This window comes from Dermacentor variabilis, chromosome 9 (assembly GCF_050947875.1).
Source record: "Dermacentor variabilis isolate Ectoservices chromosome 9, ASM5094787v1, whole genome shotgun sequence".
NCBI lineage: Eukaryota > Metazoa > Arthropoda > Arachnida > Ixodida > Ixodidae > Dermacentor > Dermacentor variabilis.
Genome location: NC_134576.1, coordinates 37,476,814 through 37,491,038, shown reverse-complemented (window position 1 = coordinate 37,491,038; position 14,225 = coordinate 37,476,814). Strand labels below are relative to the sequence as shown.

Genomic DNA, 14,225 nt, shown 5'->3' with positions numbered 1-14,225 from the left:
ACACTCTGGCGGTCATGTCTGCTGACACAAACTTTACCATGAGCCTAGAAAGGCTTTCGCCTTAAAAGAAAAAGGCCAGGTGAAAGCCTTATTTAGTAAGAGTCGGCTGTACGGGTTGCCCAACACCACCCAACCACACGTCCTTCGGCGCGCTAGGCGCGTGCGGTCGCCGCCGAATCGGGACAAGCAGAGACACAGGTCAGTATGTTCATGAAAAATATGGACATTTTATTGGCTTTCCAGATGTATATGGAAATATCTCCGAGATTATAACAGTCTCCCTTTCCGCAAGGCCCCCGCCAACACAGGGGGGCCGACTTCGGGGATCCACAAAACACTCGTTCCCGTCTCAGTCCAAACACAACGTCACACACCTTCTTTCTTTCGCGAGTCTATGCGTTTTTGCACAACAGGCACGGGCTTTCATTTTTTTTTTCTTTGTAACAGCGAAAAAAGGAGCGCGGAACAAGGAGAAATGTACAGAACAAACATACATATACATACATATATATAGCACGCGCTGATTTGTTATCACATTTTGATAAGATGAACGCAAAGAGGAGCAGGAGCGCCGCCGAGGGATAACAATTCCGGCGTTGTTTTGGCAGTCAAAGAGCGAAGTGACAATCCAATGATAGACTGCAGTTGCCTTGAAACACAGGAACGCGTAACGAAGAGGAGGTTGGGAAAGCGGGTCAATGCTCCTTACCCTCTTGCTTTCTTTTTGACAGCGAGAGGGTGCTGCTAGCTCAACGTCCTACGCTGTGTCTCTGCAGTGCGCGGAAGCACTCGCTTGTCGAGGCGACCGAGGCCCGCACTTGATCGAGGGACGACGCACGCCGCATCTACAAATCGTCATCGGGGAAGAAAGCGGAAGGATGGTTCTTCCGAAAAAGAAAGAATGTTTATGACGGCTGTCCGTGGATTTAATTCTCGTCGGAATAGTAGTAGAGGCGTTAAAGGAAAAAAAAAATGAAAACGCGTAACTTCACGTTCCCAAGCTAGACGTCGAGCAATACAGAAAACTAGCACGTTTGGTCCCGCAAGATTTGCTGACGTCATGATGCGTCGACTGCTCGAGGTATTTTCACCGCAGTTGCGTCAAGGGGGCCGTTTCTCTTATCATTTCAACTCGACGCGAGTTACGGATAGTCTATAAATTTTCATGGAGCTGAATGGGTGTGGTCTGCGCCCTCTACCCCCGCCCCCCCCCCCCTTTTTTTTCTCTTTTTTGGAAGCCAGCGAAACATCAAGTCCACTCTACTGAACCAAAGATGCGAGAAAGGAAGGGCTACACACAAGTCGCGTTTCTCGTGTCCGGTCGAGTCACGCTAAACGAGGCACACTCCCAGTAAACCTATACGCACCCGACGCGCTTTTCTACGCGCACGGCTTTGGCACGAGTTCTGACAAGACGGCGCCGCATGCACGAACGAGTCAAACGACGGCACACACGCCCCGCACTATGCGCTGCGAGAGAACGTTCGCGGGAACGCTAGGCCTTTTGGCGGCAACAGCGGGAACCACATGGAACGCATTTTAGGCGCATACATGGCGTCGCCGTCGAACATCATTTCACGTCGTGCAACGACAGCGCTATGTTCTTGGCCCAGATATGTTCGGCGCGTTTCAGCATTAAACCAGCATTCTCGGTGGCGCGTATTTTGGTTGCTGTTAGCGTCGCGAAATTAACTCTTCTGAGGCGCCGAATGTACGTCACAAAAATAAGCTCCATGTGGTTGCGGCTCAAGTCCTCGGTCGCCTCGCTCGTAGAGTTGCTTACGGCAGTAGGCCGCACCTTGTCGCGCCTTAATGAGCAAGGAGCTCAGCTAGTTGTGACTTAGGTAGGACGAAATTTCCCAGTTTTCAAACGTCTTTAACAAAGATTAACTCGCAACACTGTCTGCTCCGCTTCCGCACGTAACAGTCCCAAAACACGGCGCACAACAAACCACGCTGCACTGGTAACACGCGTTTAACGAACATTGGCCCCCACACAAGACTGGGTGGTTGTACCAGAAGCCACCGCTTTCGCCATCACTGAGGCAATATCAAAGCGAGCCTGCCGTGAATCTATCGAGAAAATGGGGCCACAAACGGACAAAAAATGCACCTGTTTCATCTTTGCAAACGACACGCATCTCCTGGTTTACCGCCAGCCGCCGAGAACGCGCTAGCGAACACAGTTGCAAAGTTTATACCCGCGCGTAATAAGGAATTTCAACTCGCTGTTGGTTAGAAAGGGTTCTTCCGACCAGACCTTGCGCACTTCAAGATTCCACCGTGCGCCAAATTTAGGTCGAGTTGTCTACATTACAAGTAAATCTTTTTCACACCTGTGACTGCGTACTCTGTGCATCCTGTGGCTACCACTGTCGCGACAAACCGGGAAACGGAGAAAATTTCAATCATCAACGGAAGCTTCGCACTTGTGACCGCCACAGGGCTCTGCGCTACGCGGCTGCTTAAGCGAGCAAGGTAGGGAAGTGCGGCAACATTTACAACGGAGGGAACCCCACCGTATTCGGTCCGCTTACAAAAAACGGCGCAAAGAGTAACGTGGATCTAGTACGAGGGATGGTGCACGCTTTTAGGCTCGCTTCAATTTCTTTTTCGAAACAATTTGTTCGTGCCAGTACGCAACGTCTTGTTAGGTAGGCCACATCGTTCTATTAACGAATAATCGCACCATTCGGCCAGGATCGTTACTGACTGCACGCAAATGACGATGAGGGTCGGCGTCGGGACAGGCGTGCGAATATATCTCGCATGCGACCATCTCTCGAACTGCGCAAAGCAATCAGCAAAGCTTGTTTCCTTAGCCAAACGTGACAGACGGCGCAGAGGACCACCGCGTCGATTTTGAAGTGTGCGCGAATACTTAGGGGAAGAAACGGCAAACAAATGGGAGAAAGGTTTGTACTTTATGAGAGGCCGATTAACACTTACGTAGTAGAGCGAAAAGTTGAGGGAGGCCTACGTACCCTTTCGTGCCACTAACAGCAAGTAATGTGAAAAGGTCTAAAACAGGGTGCACCACAAAATGCGCGCTACTAGTTTCTGTACTGGATACTACAAGTTGCAACCAGCTTCAGCCATGTGCCTTTCATTTAACTACAAGAAGACGAGCTCTCTATTGGTCACAGTACAAAGCTATTTTGCTTGCCTTATGCGGTGGAGAACCATAAGAAGAATAGCCAATGCATCCACATATACTTCGCGAGATCATCGTTTCCTCTGGCAAACTTTTTTTTTTCAGCCGCGTTACGAGCTGAAGAATGAGCAAGTTGGGGCTAGGGCATGTGGCAGGCTACTGATAGCAGACCAGTCTGGTAAACTGCACGAGGCGTTGCTTTCTCAGAGGTGGTGCCGGTGTTGACATGCATGAACTGCTTAGTGCATAACAAACTGCTACCTTCGGAGACATTAAATTCAGGTCATGCACACAATTAGGTGACAGGAAAACCAATTAAGTATGGGAGACAAGATATGCTAAACATATGACAAGGTGAGTGACTGAACAGGGAAAAATTTGACAAGTCTGTCCGAACTTACACCTCGGAAGCAGTTTTACAAGACTTTCGTATATAAACTCAAGTTGATCCTTTGTAGCTGGCTTAAACCAGTTTTAATGGCAGCTCGTGAGAGCCACTACTACATCAGCAGCACCAAATTCAACTTTACACAATTTGAAGGATAAAAATTACCTAGTCACTTCTCAGGAGGATTGTGCTGCTTATGCCCTTCACTGAGCTCCCGCACCACATATGACTTAGCGCCCTGAATTTCATAATCCACCTTCCTCATTGCAATGCATAACAGGCTCTTCATACTGTTCATCTTGTTTGCACATGGTTGCACTAACAAATGAATCAACAGCAAAGTGTGCATCAACAACAAAGCAACAAACAATCAGGATTGGAAGGAAGAGTTCCTATGGTCAACAGTATGCATTCAACGTGCGACCAACTTCCCTGCAAAGACTGTAGGGATATGGCAGCGTGCTTTTAAAGAAAACGAAAGAACAACATACATAACATTGTGCCATTCACTTATGTACACTATATACAGATGTAACATAATGAGTGATGCTATTTACAGGATAAAAACAATGATGGGTGGGCTGGGCAGTGAAATAGGGCTTCCCATGCTGCCATCTAGAAACAATAAATGATGCATTTGCACGATTTCTTTCCCTAAAGCACAAATGCTCGCAAACTTGGTAAAACTCCTGAGCAGAAAAAGACCTATTGTTCTACAGTTTACTTTTTTGCTGTATGCTTTCTTTCCCCAGCGGCACTAAGGTTTCAATGCAGTTACTCATGCACCAGGTTGCAGGGGAAAAATTGACTTCACCAATTGTATACGTACGATGATTACGTGCCGTGTTTTGGTGGTAAGAAAAAGAATATAAAGGTTATTGCACTGATAAAATGTTGCAAGGAAATAGGTTCGTCCCTTTGTTCCTGATATGAGTAGGGCTGCACACCTACCAATAAGAAAGCATGTTCCCACATTGCCACACTGCTGCTCAGTGCCGTTGTTTGGCACAGTGAAGGAAGACAACTGAAGTTGGAGGTTTCTGCATGTCAAGTCTAGAGTATGATGTGCTGGTCTATCAAAGGTACATTTCAATATGAGTGCGAGATTATGGCTGAATATAATACAGCTGGCACCAGGACTGGTTAGCCTTAGACAAAAGATGTATATGTGTGTATTGCTTGTCCTCGACAATGGAAGGCTTTCCATTTTGCTTACCCTCGCAAAAATTGCCATAATGGCAAAGCTTTGCTTGCATTAAATGCTTGAAATTATTGTTGGCTTCATCCAAGAATGCACTCTGCAGCTTTGAAAGGCAGAAGCAGGAAGACATTTTTAAACACAGTCAACCAATGTGTAAACGGCTTGTAAAATTTGCACATCCCATAAAAAAGCCTTTAAGGCAAAAGTTTGCATCTCGTTATCTATAACATGCTGAAACATATAAATGGGTCAGTGAAGGTTCCGTAAATGAGGTTACCTTGTCATACCGAAGCAGCAACATGGGAAGCATGTCACACAAACCCAGCCCACAACACTGGTAACATTATAAGAAAGATTGCACTGCCAAGATCAAATCTTTAGGAACATGCAGATGTTTTCTCACCAGCCTGCAAAAGGTTTGGGCTGTGACTGAGGATTTCGTAAAGGAAACCTACCAGTCTAAAAAGCAGTTATCTTCCCAATGAGAAGCCCTTGGCATAAGCACAATCCTTCAGCACTGCCTCTTACAAACCATGCAGCCACCATCAATGAAGAACCAGGGTAGTAGCACTGCTTCATTTTGCATTGAAGAACAACACATGCTAACATGCCTCGTCTGTAAGTTGAACTCTTAACACGTGCCAGTTCATAGCTATAGCAAACGACAACTGCAGTAGTATCAAACTTGTGTTTCACGAGTCCCTTGCATGTGAACCACATTGACAGGCCAAAAGCACAGGAACAGAGGGCAGACATACTACACTTTCCAGAGCTTTGGTGTCATGTTGGAGTCCCATAGACTGTCACCAGAGTTCAGCACTTTTATGCTGCAGACAGGCCAAGTATTGAGCAGCTTTATACATTCCTCATATGAAGACATCACATCAACACAGCTGACCTGATCACTTTGCAGCTAGTGGCCTCACAGTACCTGGCTGAGTGAAGTTGCTACAAGCAACTAATGTCTTGCTGGTGACATGAACTGCTTCCCTGGAATGCCCTGGGGAGGCCAAGAAAGTTGCCTTTGAAGGCATTTTTTTATGGTCCACACTTTCAGAACCAGCTGGCACAGTGGTCTAGCTGAGCAGTCACTTTGTACTTGCTACGAACATGGCAGGTTCCCAGGAGATCCCAACATAATGCCAAAAATGGAAATGTCATGCTTGCCTCACTGATAAAATGCATACTGCTTGCCTCAGTTTTTCTTAACATTACTTTACATACTCACTGTCAAAAAATTATTTCCTTCTTTGTGATAGTTTGCCTATCAGTGCTCGTGTGTGGCAACAATCAAAGCCGTTGCAAATTAATGCACACTGAACTCACAAACCAAATATTTACTGGGACACTGTGAGCATCTTTCACATACAATGGTACTGAACAGAAAATGCCTTTTGATGATAAAGAAATTATTTTTTTTTGTTTCTATAGCATTCCATTTAACATGTGATTACCGAGTCCTACATTGGAATTGGAAAGTAAGGGTTTGAGCATAATAGAGGCTGCAAGACATCAAATTTAAATTTTAGTAATAAGTTTTCCAGGACATGTATGTCCAGTGTAATACACACATTGGGAAACTACCTCTGGGTCACTGCCAATGTCGAGTTCATACTTGGCACAAACTGGAGCCTAACCTATCAAGTCTTGCCTGACTGAAACAAGTGCTTACATGGCACTGAACTTGTACAAGGGTCGTCAGCACCCTTCCCTTGTGTTGGAAATCTTTAGCCTCAAAACTTCTTCAGCACAGTTGGTAGACATGGTTGCACCATCTAATAGGCCCGGATGTACACAAGGGGCTCCTGGCACTGACTCGGAGAGCAGACGTTTTCCAGCAGTTTGGTACGAATATCTATTTCCCACCGCCAGTCACCTCGGCAAATGCTGGCTCTTGTCTACTTTTCTCGAACTAACCGGTGGCCGTGGTAAGGCACCCATTTCTTTCACAGGACTAGTACTGGGTGTACAAAGAGTAACTGTGCAGTGAGAAAATTTGAAGAAATATGATGATAATGACCCGCCGTGGTTGCTTAGTGGCGATCATGTTGGGCTGCTAAGCACAAGGTTGCGGCATTGAATTCCGGCCACGGCGTCCGCATTCAGATGGGGGCGAAATGCGAAAACACCCGTGTACTTAGATTTAAGATCACGTTAAAGAACCCCAGGTGGTCCACATTTCTGGAGTCCCCCACTACGGCATGTCTCAATCAGAAAGTGGTCTTGGCACGTCAAACCGTATAATTTTTATTATGATAATTGTGAATGACATTGCAAGTTCACATGTGATATTAGAACACCATACCTTTGGTTTGTGTGATGTCTGTGTGGTGCACTCAAAGAATGGGTGCACTCGAAGAATCCTCAAACATTGCCACAGACAGCCACCCACCATAAACCCTCCAGCAAATGTTTAACAATATGCAGCACCATGCGTAGACCTGACTTCAAGGCGGTGGTGGACATACTGAGCCAATCATATAGTCACTGCGGTGCCGCGACCAAAACTTGAAATAGCAATGCCACCATTTCTACTGCACAGTTACTTTTCGGATCCCCAGCACATGGAAATCCGCTAGAGCAGATGTTCTCCCCGAGTCTGGAGCCCGCTTTTGTTTTTGGTTGTTGTTCTCTTCATTGCAATTGCAACCAGGGTTTGAAAGGAGGCGGGCGAGGGCTTTCGCCGGTGGCTCCACCGTTCGGGGACCCAGGGCTGCGCTGACTTCGGGAAGGCCCTTGCGACGACTCAGACGGCTCCGCAGCCGTCCCGCGGCTGCCGGTGGTCGCTTCCGGCGGCGGCGGGCGAGGCCGCTGCGCCGGTCTCTTCGTCGTCCTCTTCCGACGCCGGCTCAAGGACGGGCTCGAGCTCGTCGGGCGTGACCGCGGGGGCGAACTGGAAGCGGCTGCCCCCGCGGGCCTCACGCTACGTCCACCGGTCCAGGTCGATGCCGGAGTCGGGCGTGGTGCGCGTCGGCGACGTGAAGTGGAGCGCGCGCCGGCAGCGGCACGGCGTGTGGCAGCAGCCGCACCGCTGGGGCCGCAGGTCGAGCAGCTGCTCGAAGTCGAGCAGCTGGCCGAGGAAGTTGAAGTTGGGCGCGATGTTGGCCTTGCGCTTCTTGACCAGGTCGTACGCCTCGTTGAGCGGCAGCTTGTGCTTCTGCATCAGGTAGGCAAGCGTCACCGTCACCGAGCGCGAGACCCCGGCCAGGCAGTGCACCAGGACCCCGACGCGCTTCTGCCTCGCCTCGTCTGCAAGGGAAAGAGAAGGACGCTTGTTACAGCTAGGCGCGCACGCGTCGTCGCGTCGAAGGGACGGCGACGAATGGGACACCGTCAAAAACGATAGTCATGCCTCTTTACAATAGGCGAGCTTGCGCACAGCTAGCCAGAGCAAGCAACACCGACAGAGCGCGATAGCGTCGGCTATTCATACACGACTCGTCGTACCAGTGAACGCAGGTGCTCCCGTGCGCTCGAGAGAGTACGCCACTATTCGCTTCGGGAACCTGATTGGACAAACAGTATTTACGACTTTCGAGAAAGTTCCGATACAGGAAGGCGCGTCTTGCGACGAACGATAATAACCTTGCAACAGTGCTGGCACTGCGAAAAACGGTCGCCGGAAATACACCCAACACTGTTAGAGTACTGCTATTTGGTACGCACATGAAAAAAAAATACACACACAAAAGACATGGATGGATGTTTTACATCTTATACATAAGCTGAGAATATGATCAAAGAAAGCTCGTACTGCTACGAAAGAGTGCAGTTGTCAAATCACGATTTCAATTATCATGAACTTGCGTTTTGATTGCGCGGCAGCACGTGTTACTACAGTGCGCCAGGAGCAGCTGTAGGTCGACGCACACAGTCATTGTAAAAGTTTGCGTGTCTCAAGTTGCACATATCACAGCAAAACGCTCACTGATACGTGGAAGTGAGCATTGCCGTAAAGACTTATGCAAGCTTAAAATGACTAAAGTCGGTGAAAAATTTTTCCTTTAGATACTTTGCCGCGCTTTCCCGCGGAAGCATGGCTTCGCCTCCGAGTTCAATTACACGTGCGCTGCAGAAAGAAGCGACGCTTAAACGGGAAAAAAGGAAAAGCTACAAGTTTTCGTGACAGCATGGCACGAGCGGCGACCGGCTATGTTGTAAAAGCTGGTGGTCTTCAAAACTGTCACCTAACAGGCATCTGAAGCCCGTACGCCGAAGGATTCGAGCGAACTAAATATAGCACCCTCGAGGAGCAGATTCGACAGAAATGGAGAGAGGGAGAGAGAGGTTTAATGCGAATTAAAGGCAAACAGGGTCGGCCTAATGCACATTCCTCTGGCAAACTACTCTGCACTCGGGTAAAGGGCGACTCTTCGGCACACCGCCCACAAGTTTCCATGGCCGTCTCGTTCTAGGAGTCGCTGCCTAACCCAAGTGTTAGGAAAGAAAGTGGGGGAGGGAGGACGAGGGGCGGCGGGTGGTGTTTATTGCAGGGTACACCAGATGGCGTTAGAAGAGCACGCCGCGCGAACCATTTCATTAACGCACAACGTTCAACCAGTCAGTCCGACTACTTCGGAATACTAATTCATTCACTCCAATTGCAGTGTACCCAAACGGATTCCTTTCGGCGCCATGATCACGGAAACGACAACTAGTCGTCTTGTCCAGACTCCATGCCTTCTGCACTTTTCGTCGAGAGAGAGACAAGGAAAAAGTTAAAATAAGAAGGAGGTCGGCGCGACTCTCCCTTTATTATTTTTTTCGGCGCGTTTCCAGAGCGTTTATCGATCCGAGTAATGGCTGCTCAGGTTCTCCGAACGGATCGGAGCGTTCTCCTCATCCCCGATCTTCAGACGGACAAAATTTGAATAATTCAGCCACCTCGCCGGCCGGACCTCTTTCTTCATCCCCCGGAGAAAGGATTAAAACACCCCCCTCTCCCCATAAGCCTGACCCACTGTAGGCGCCTCAGCGCACGTCTCTGCCGCTGTAAGTGAAAGCGCACGAAATTCTCAATCCGCCGATTTGCTTACGCTCGAAATTTAAATAATTCGGGGCTCCTTTCATCCGTCTGTCCCCGTGGGGGCCTCCGTACGGGTTCTTCGCACGACACGCGCCCTTTGGCGGAGCTTCACCGCACGCTTCGGTTGCCGTGCGCAGAAGCGCGCAATATGGGATGCGGAATCAAGTTTCTCCCAAGAATAGCTGCAGAGTACCGGCGTAAGCGTAGCTCGTGACAGGGAATTGCCGACCTATACCGACGTCCAGGTAATAACGGCAAGATAAGTGCGCAGTAATATCGTGAATAAATGAAATCTGAACGCGCCATACCACTCCGAACAACAAGGGTCGGTAGATCGAGCAGCGGCGAATATTAGTCGAGGGATCGGCCCTTGATGTGGCCTTGTTGTAGCAAAAACAAAAATAGATAAGTAATAATAACAAATAAAAACAAAAACAAACATTATCCTGGAGCGTGATCCAACAGCCAATGTACAGCATTGTTTTGTGTGTGTGCGTGCGTATGTGTGTGTGTGTGCGTGTGTGTGTGCGTGTGTGTGTGTGTGCGTGTGCGTGTGTGTGTGTGCATCTCGATTGCCTGCACTGTTGGCGCTTTGTTATTGCACAGTGGTACAGATCTTGCGTCTTGAACGCGCTCCTGACGGCCACAGCAGCATTGTACCTGCCAACCCTCCCGATTTTTCCGGGAGACTACAAAATTCCGGGCAATCGCCCCGATTGTACGAACAGGGCCATAAATTTCCCGAAGAGCTGCCCCACCGCGAAAAGAAATGGACAATAATAATGAAAGAAAACCGAATCACGCAGCACATTTTCTTTACGACTTAAGCGCGACGATACGTTACTACCGCGCCTTGACGTAACCTCACTACGGAGTAGATGTTGCCTATTGGTTTAGGCGCGCTGGCGACACACCAATAATGAAAGCTTGCTGCTGGGTGAGTAGGTTAAATGTAGTTAACGTGATGCACATTAGCATAAGAAGAAATAAAAATGCACCACCAGGGCAGCGCAGGCGCTTCTTCTATACTGTTTTTGTCCGTTTGTTCCGAGTTCACGATGTGACACTATTAAGAGGCCTGTCCTCGCATCCTCCTCCAGGCGTCTTTTCTTCTCGTAGCGCTAACACCAGTGAACCAATCTCGCACACTCTCTCACTGCACCCTCGAAGGCCCCGTTCCCTTATTTCTTTTCTCGGAAAGTCTCCATCGTCTCGCACACCGACGGGCATTCTACACACCAGGCGAGTGCCACGTTCCCCCGATGCACGTCATCATGTCGTGCGTCACGCGCACGCGTAAATAGAAGCGGATTCGAGCGTCGTTACACAACGGACACTCGAACGCCGGACGGCGTCCGTCGCCGCCCTCGCCGCAGCTGTCTCCGCCAAGGTGGCAGCCGAGCACGGCGCCGTCGTCGGGAGGCGAAGCGGTCGCCGCTCGCGTAGTGAGCCTTCGAGAAAAGGTGTCGGCACTCGAATGTTCGTGAGCCAGTGTATACGTGATTAAGCAAGAGCACTTATCGGTGCTTTGATAACGGTGGAAAGCGAAACGAAGAAAAGTGCCGATTATCGCACCGTAACTTGGCCACCTTGGACAGCTGGCCATAAATAACGCCGAGAAGAGGGGAATCGCTTCTACAAAATCTGCATAGAGATACTGTGGCGTTTGCAGTAACCTTAGGTTGCCTTCAGCGTAATGGCTGTTGCGATGTGATTGGATATCACGCGTTACTTCTGTAATGGAAGGGCATGAAAAATAAAGGACGAGGACCGAGAATAACGGAAAGGACAGTGCAGCAGGAGGAAAGCTATGTAGAGTTCAATGTAACTGTAGATAGTTTTCCTCCTTACAGCTAACCAGTAATAGTTGGTAGCGACGAACGGCCTGTGGGGGAAGCCCTGTGCGTACGCAAAGCGTTGCTTCGCGAAGGAGAGAAAGTGCGCGCGCACTGGTGTCATCGATGGCTCGACACGGAATGGCGACAGGGTGAGTTCGCCAACCGTCAGCTCTTCCCTTCAAACAGTTTCATCCTACACTCGGTGTAACACACCGCGTGCGCCGCAGCAGAAGAAAACTTGGGGTTTTCAAGAGCGTATCGGTAACGAAGGTGACGCCGCGTACCTGCGCACAAGTTTTAATAATTTTCCCGCGAACTACTTTACTCCTCGGCGTTGCCCACGGGGAGACTGCACGCAGCCATCCACTGAGCGAAAGCTCAGTGGATGTTCAGCGGTGGATGTACAGAAGCCAAAGGATTCCCTACGCAAACAGTCGAACGAATCCGTGCAAACGATGACAGAGTGCCGAATCTGGTCCTGAACGTGCTCGACGGAGCCTGGCACACTCTGACAGCGTTCTGTCTTAAATCACCGACAACCACTGTTCGTTGGGGCACGCATTAGGAGGCGTCAGAACACGGAACCCGTCGCTCTCGTCCGCCACTGGAGTGGCCACGCCCAAGAAAACGCGTAGACCACGCGGGATCCGCCCGGTCTTCTCGGGTGCGGTCGCGTGGACGGTTTAAAGGGAAGCTGAAACACTTTTCGAAAAAAATGAGTTCTCTGCGGCATTCTACAGTTTTGAGTCCCTTGAACACGAATACCTGGTTCAAAAAGGGCGGAAACAAACGCAAGCAGCTGTTTTTTCAAGAAAACGCGCACCAGCGCCTCAGGGCATCGCGCGAACGCCGCTGTTGCGCGTGATTGGTCGGGGCCGCTGTGACGTCAATCGCGGCAGTCGCCGGTCGGCGCCGCTGTTTCGGAGCGTAGCACGCTGTTCTGTTCTGGCTTCATAGCTGAGTTGTAAGCATTATGGAACGTTCTCGCTGTCTCGGACAGCTTGTATTTTCGCCGTACATGTTCGAACCGACAGCCGATACGGAAAACGATGGCGGCAACGGCGGTAACGGCGGCAACGACGATGTTGAGTGTGCCAAGAGCGAGAGCGATTTGTGCACCTTCTCGCGCGTTGGAAATCTTAGCTGGTACTTATGTTTTTTTTTCATGTAGCTGCACGTTCCAATGACGGGAGAAAAAATGTGCTAAAGTGTCACTGGGAACTTAGTGCTGGAAGAATGCCGAAGCACTAACTTCTCATTAGATTGTAAACACGGGTGCAATTCCGCGATGTCAAGCACCTTGCCGCTGCTTGTCTAAAGTCCCGTGGTTTTTTGAGTGTTGATACACGATCGCGAACATATGTGCCGCGTTTCAAAGCGCGCACATGCAGTGCTGCGAGGTACAGTCACGGAAGTTGCTTATCATACACATCCAGAGATGGCCAGTGGCATTATATGTGCAATATTCATACTATGGTTCGACGACTTTGCGATTCTGGCTCGATCAAGAATCGGTATGCGTGCTCCATGCTAGTTTTGACATAAAGATATTAGGCAGTTTTAGCACCGCCGTGTGGTAAACACGATAACTGCAACCGTACGTCGAATGTCACTAGGCAAGCCTACACTCCATTTCATACCTCAGGTGCAACGCTGTGGTAGCTACGCACGAAGTCCGGTCACCAAAATTTATTACTGCGCGCGTTTCCGTCTATGCTTCGCAGCGCGCCAGCGGCGTTTGCTCGCGCGAGCATGCACGTGAAGCTGCCGCGACGGGCAGCTTCACGAAAGAACAGTTTACGAAAATCGCACAGGAAAACAAACGTGAGCGGCGGCGGCGGCAGTTCTCTCGTAGCGTCGTTCAGTAAAGCGCAGGACGGAAAGAGGCATGCCAACACATGCCAGCACGCCGGTCCGGCAGCTAGGTCCCCGCGAATGACGTCACTCTCGCCGGTTCTCCTCTGGCAACCACCTCACCCGGCGCTCCGGGAAGCGATGGGGGCGTGTCCGCGGGGGTGATTTAGAAAGCGATTTCCGCCCCTTATATTAACAAAACGAAGAAAAAAATTTCGGAACCGTAAATTATTAGGTCTGTTCTTCCCAATCGCAGCAATTCATGGAAATTGAAAACCGTTTCAGCTTCCCTTTAAGGGCGATATGCGTCGCAATGGGAGTCGATTCCACATCGAAAAAGGGTGGCGTAATGCGGCACCACATTCCAGTGGTGGCGCATGTAGGATGGCTCAAAATTTGCGTGAAATAAACTTTAACAATATAGATCCCCTTTGAAACGGGGTGGTAGAATGCGCCACGATATTTCGGGGCATTATTTAAGCACATGTGTAACTTTAGCAGCGCTAGTATAGTGACGTCTACTGCCGGTTTATTCAACCAGAAAGGGGACGAAAGCGCAAAGAAAATGCCTTTCTTCTTCATGCTGTGCTCATCTAAGGAACATAATTTTTAAAACTAGTTTCCGTACATCTCACATTTGCCCAACCTTTTACGCCTGGCCAATGAATGTCACACGAGCCTGTCATTACAAAACGGCAGTCTTGTGCGTTGTGGTTGCAAACGCAATGCCACAAGATGGCGCCACCAGCGGCGACGCTCACTCG

The 14,225-nt window shown here is 49.5% G+C and overlaps 1 protein-coding gene across 1 annotated transcript in view; it reads right to left on the bottom strand.

The window, feature by feature from the left end:
• Positions 1 to 207: 207 nt before the first annotated feature.
• Positions 208 to 14,225, bottom strand: part of Mkp3 (Mitogen-activated protein kinase phosphatase 3) — a 92,393-nt gene continuing 78,375 nt past the window's right edge. Inside the window, exon 4 of the mRNA XM_075704150.1 lies at positions 208 to 7,992. Within this exon, the coding sequence (XP_075560265.1) occupies positions 7,667 to 7,992 (326 nt within the window). The 3' untranslated portion in view covers positions 208 to 7,666. The remainder of the gene's footprint in view (positions 7,993 to 14,225) is intronic.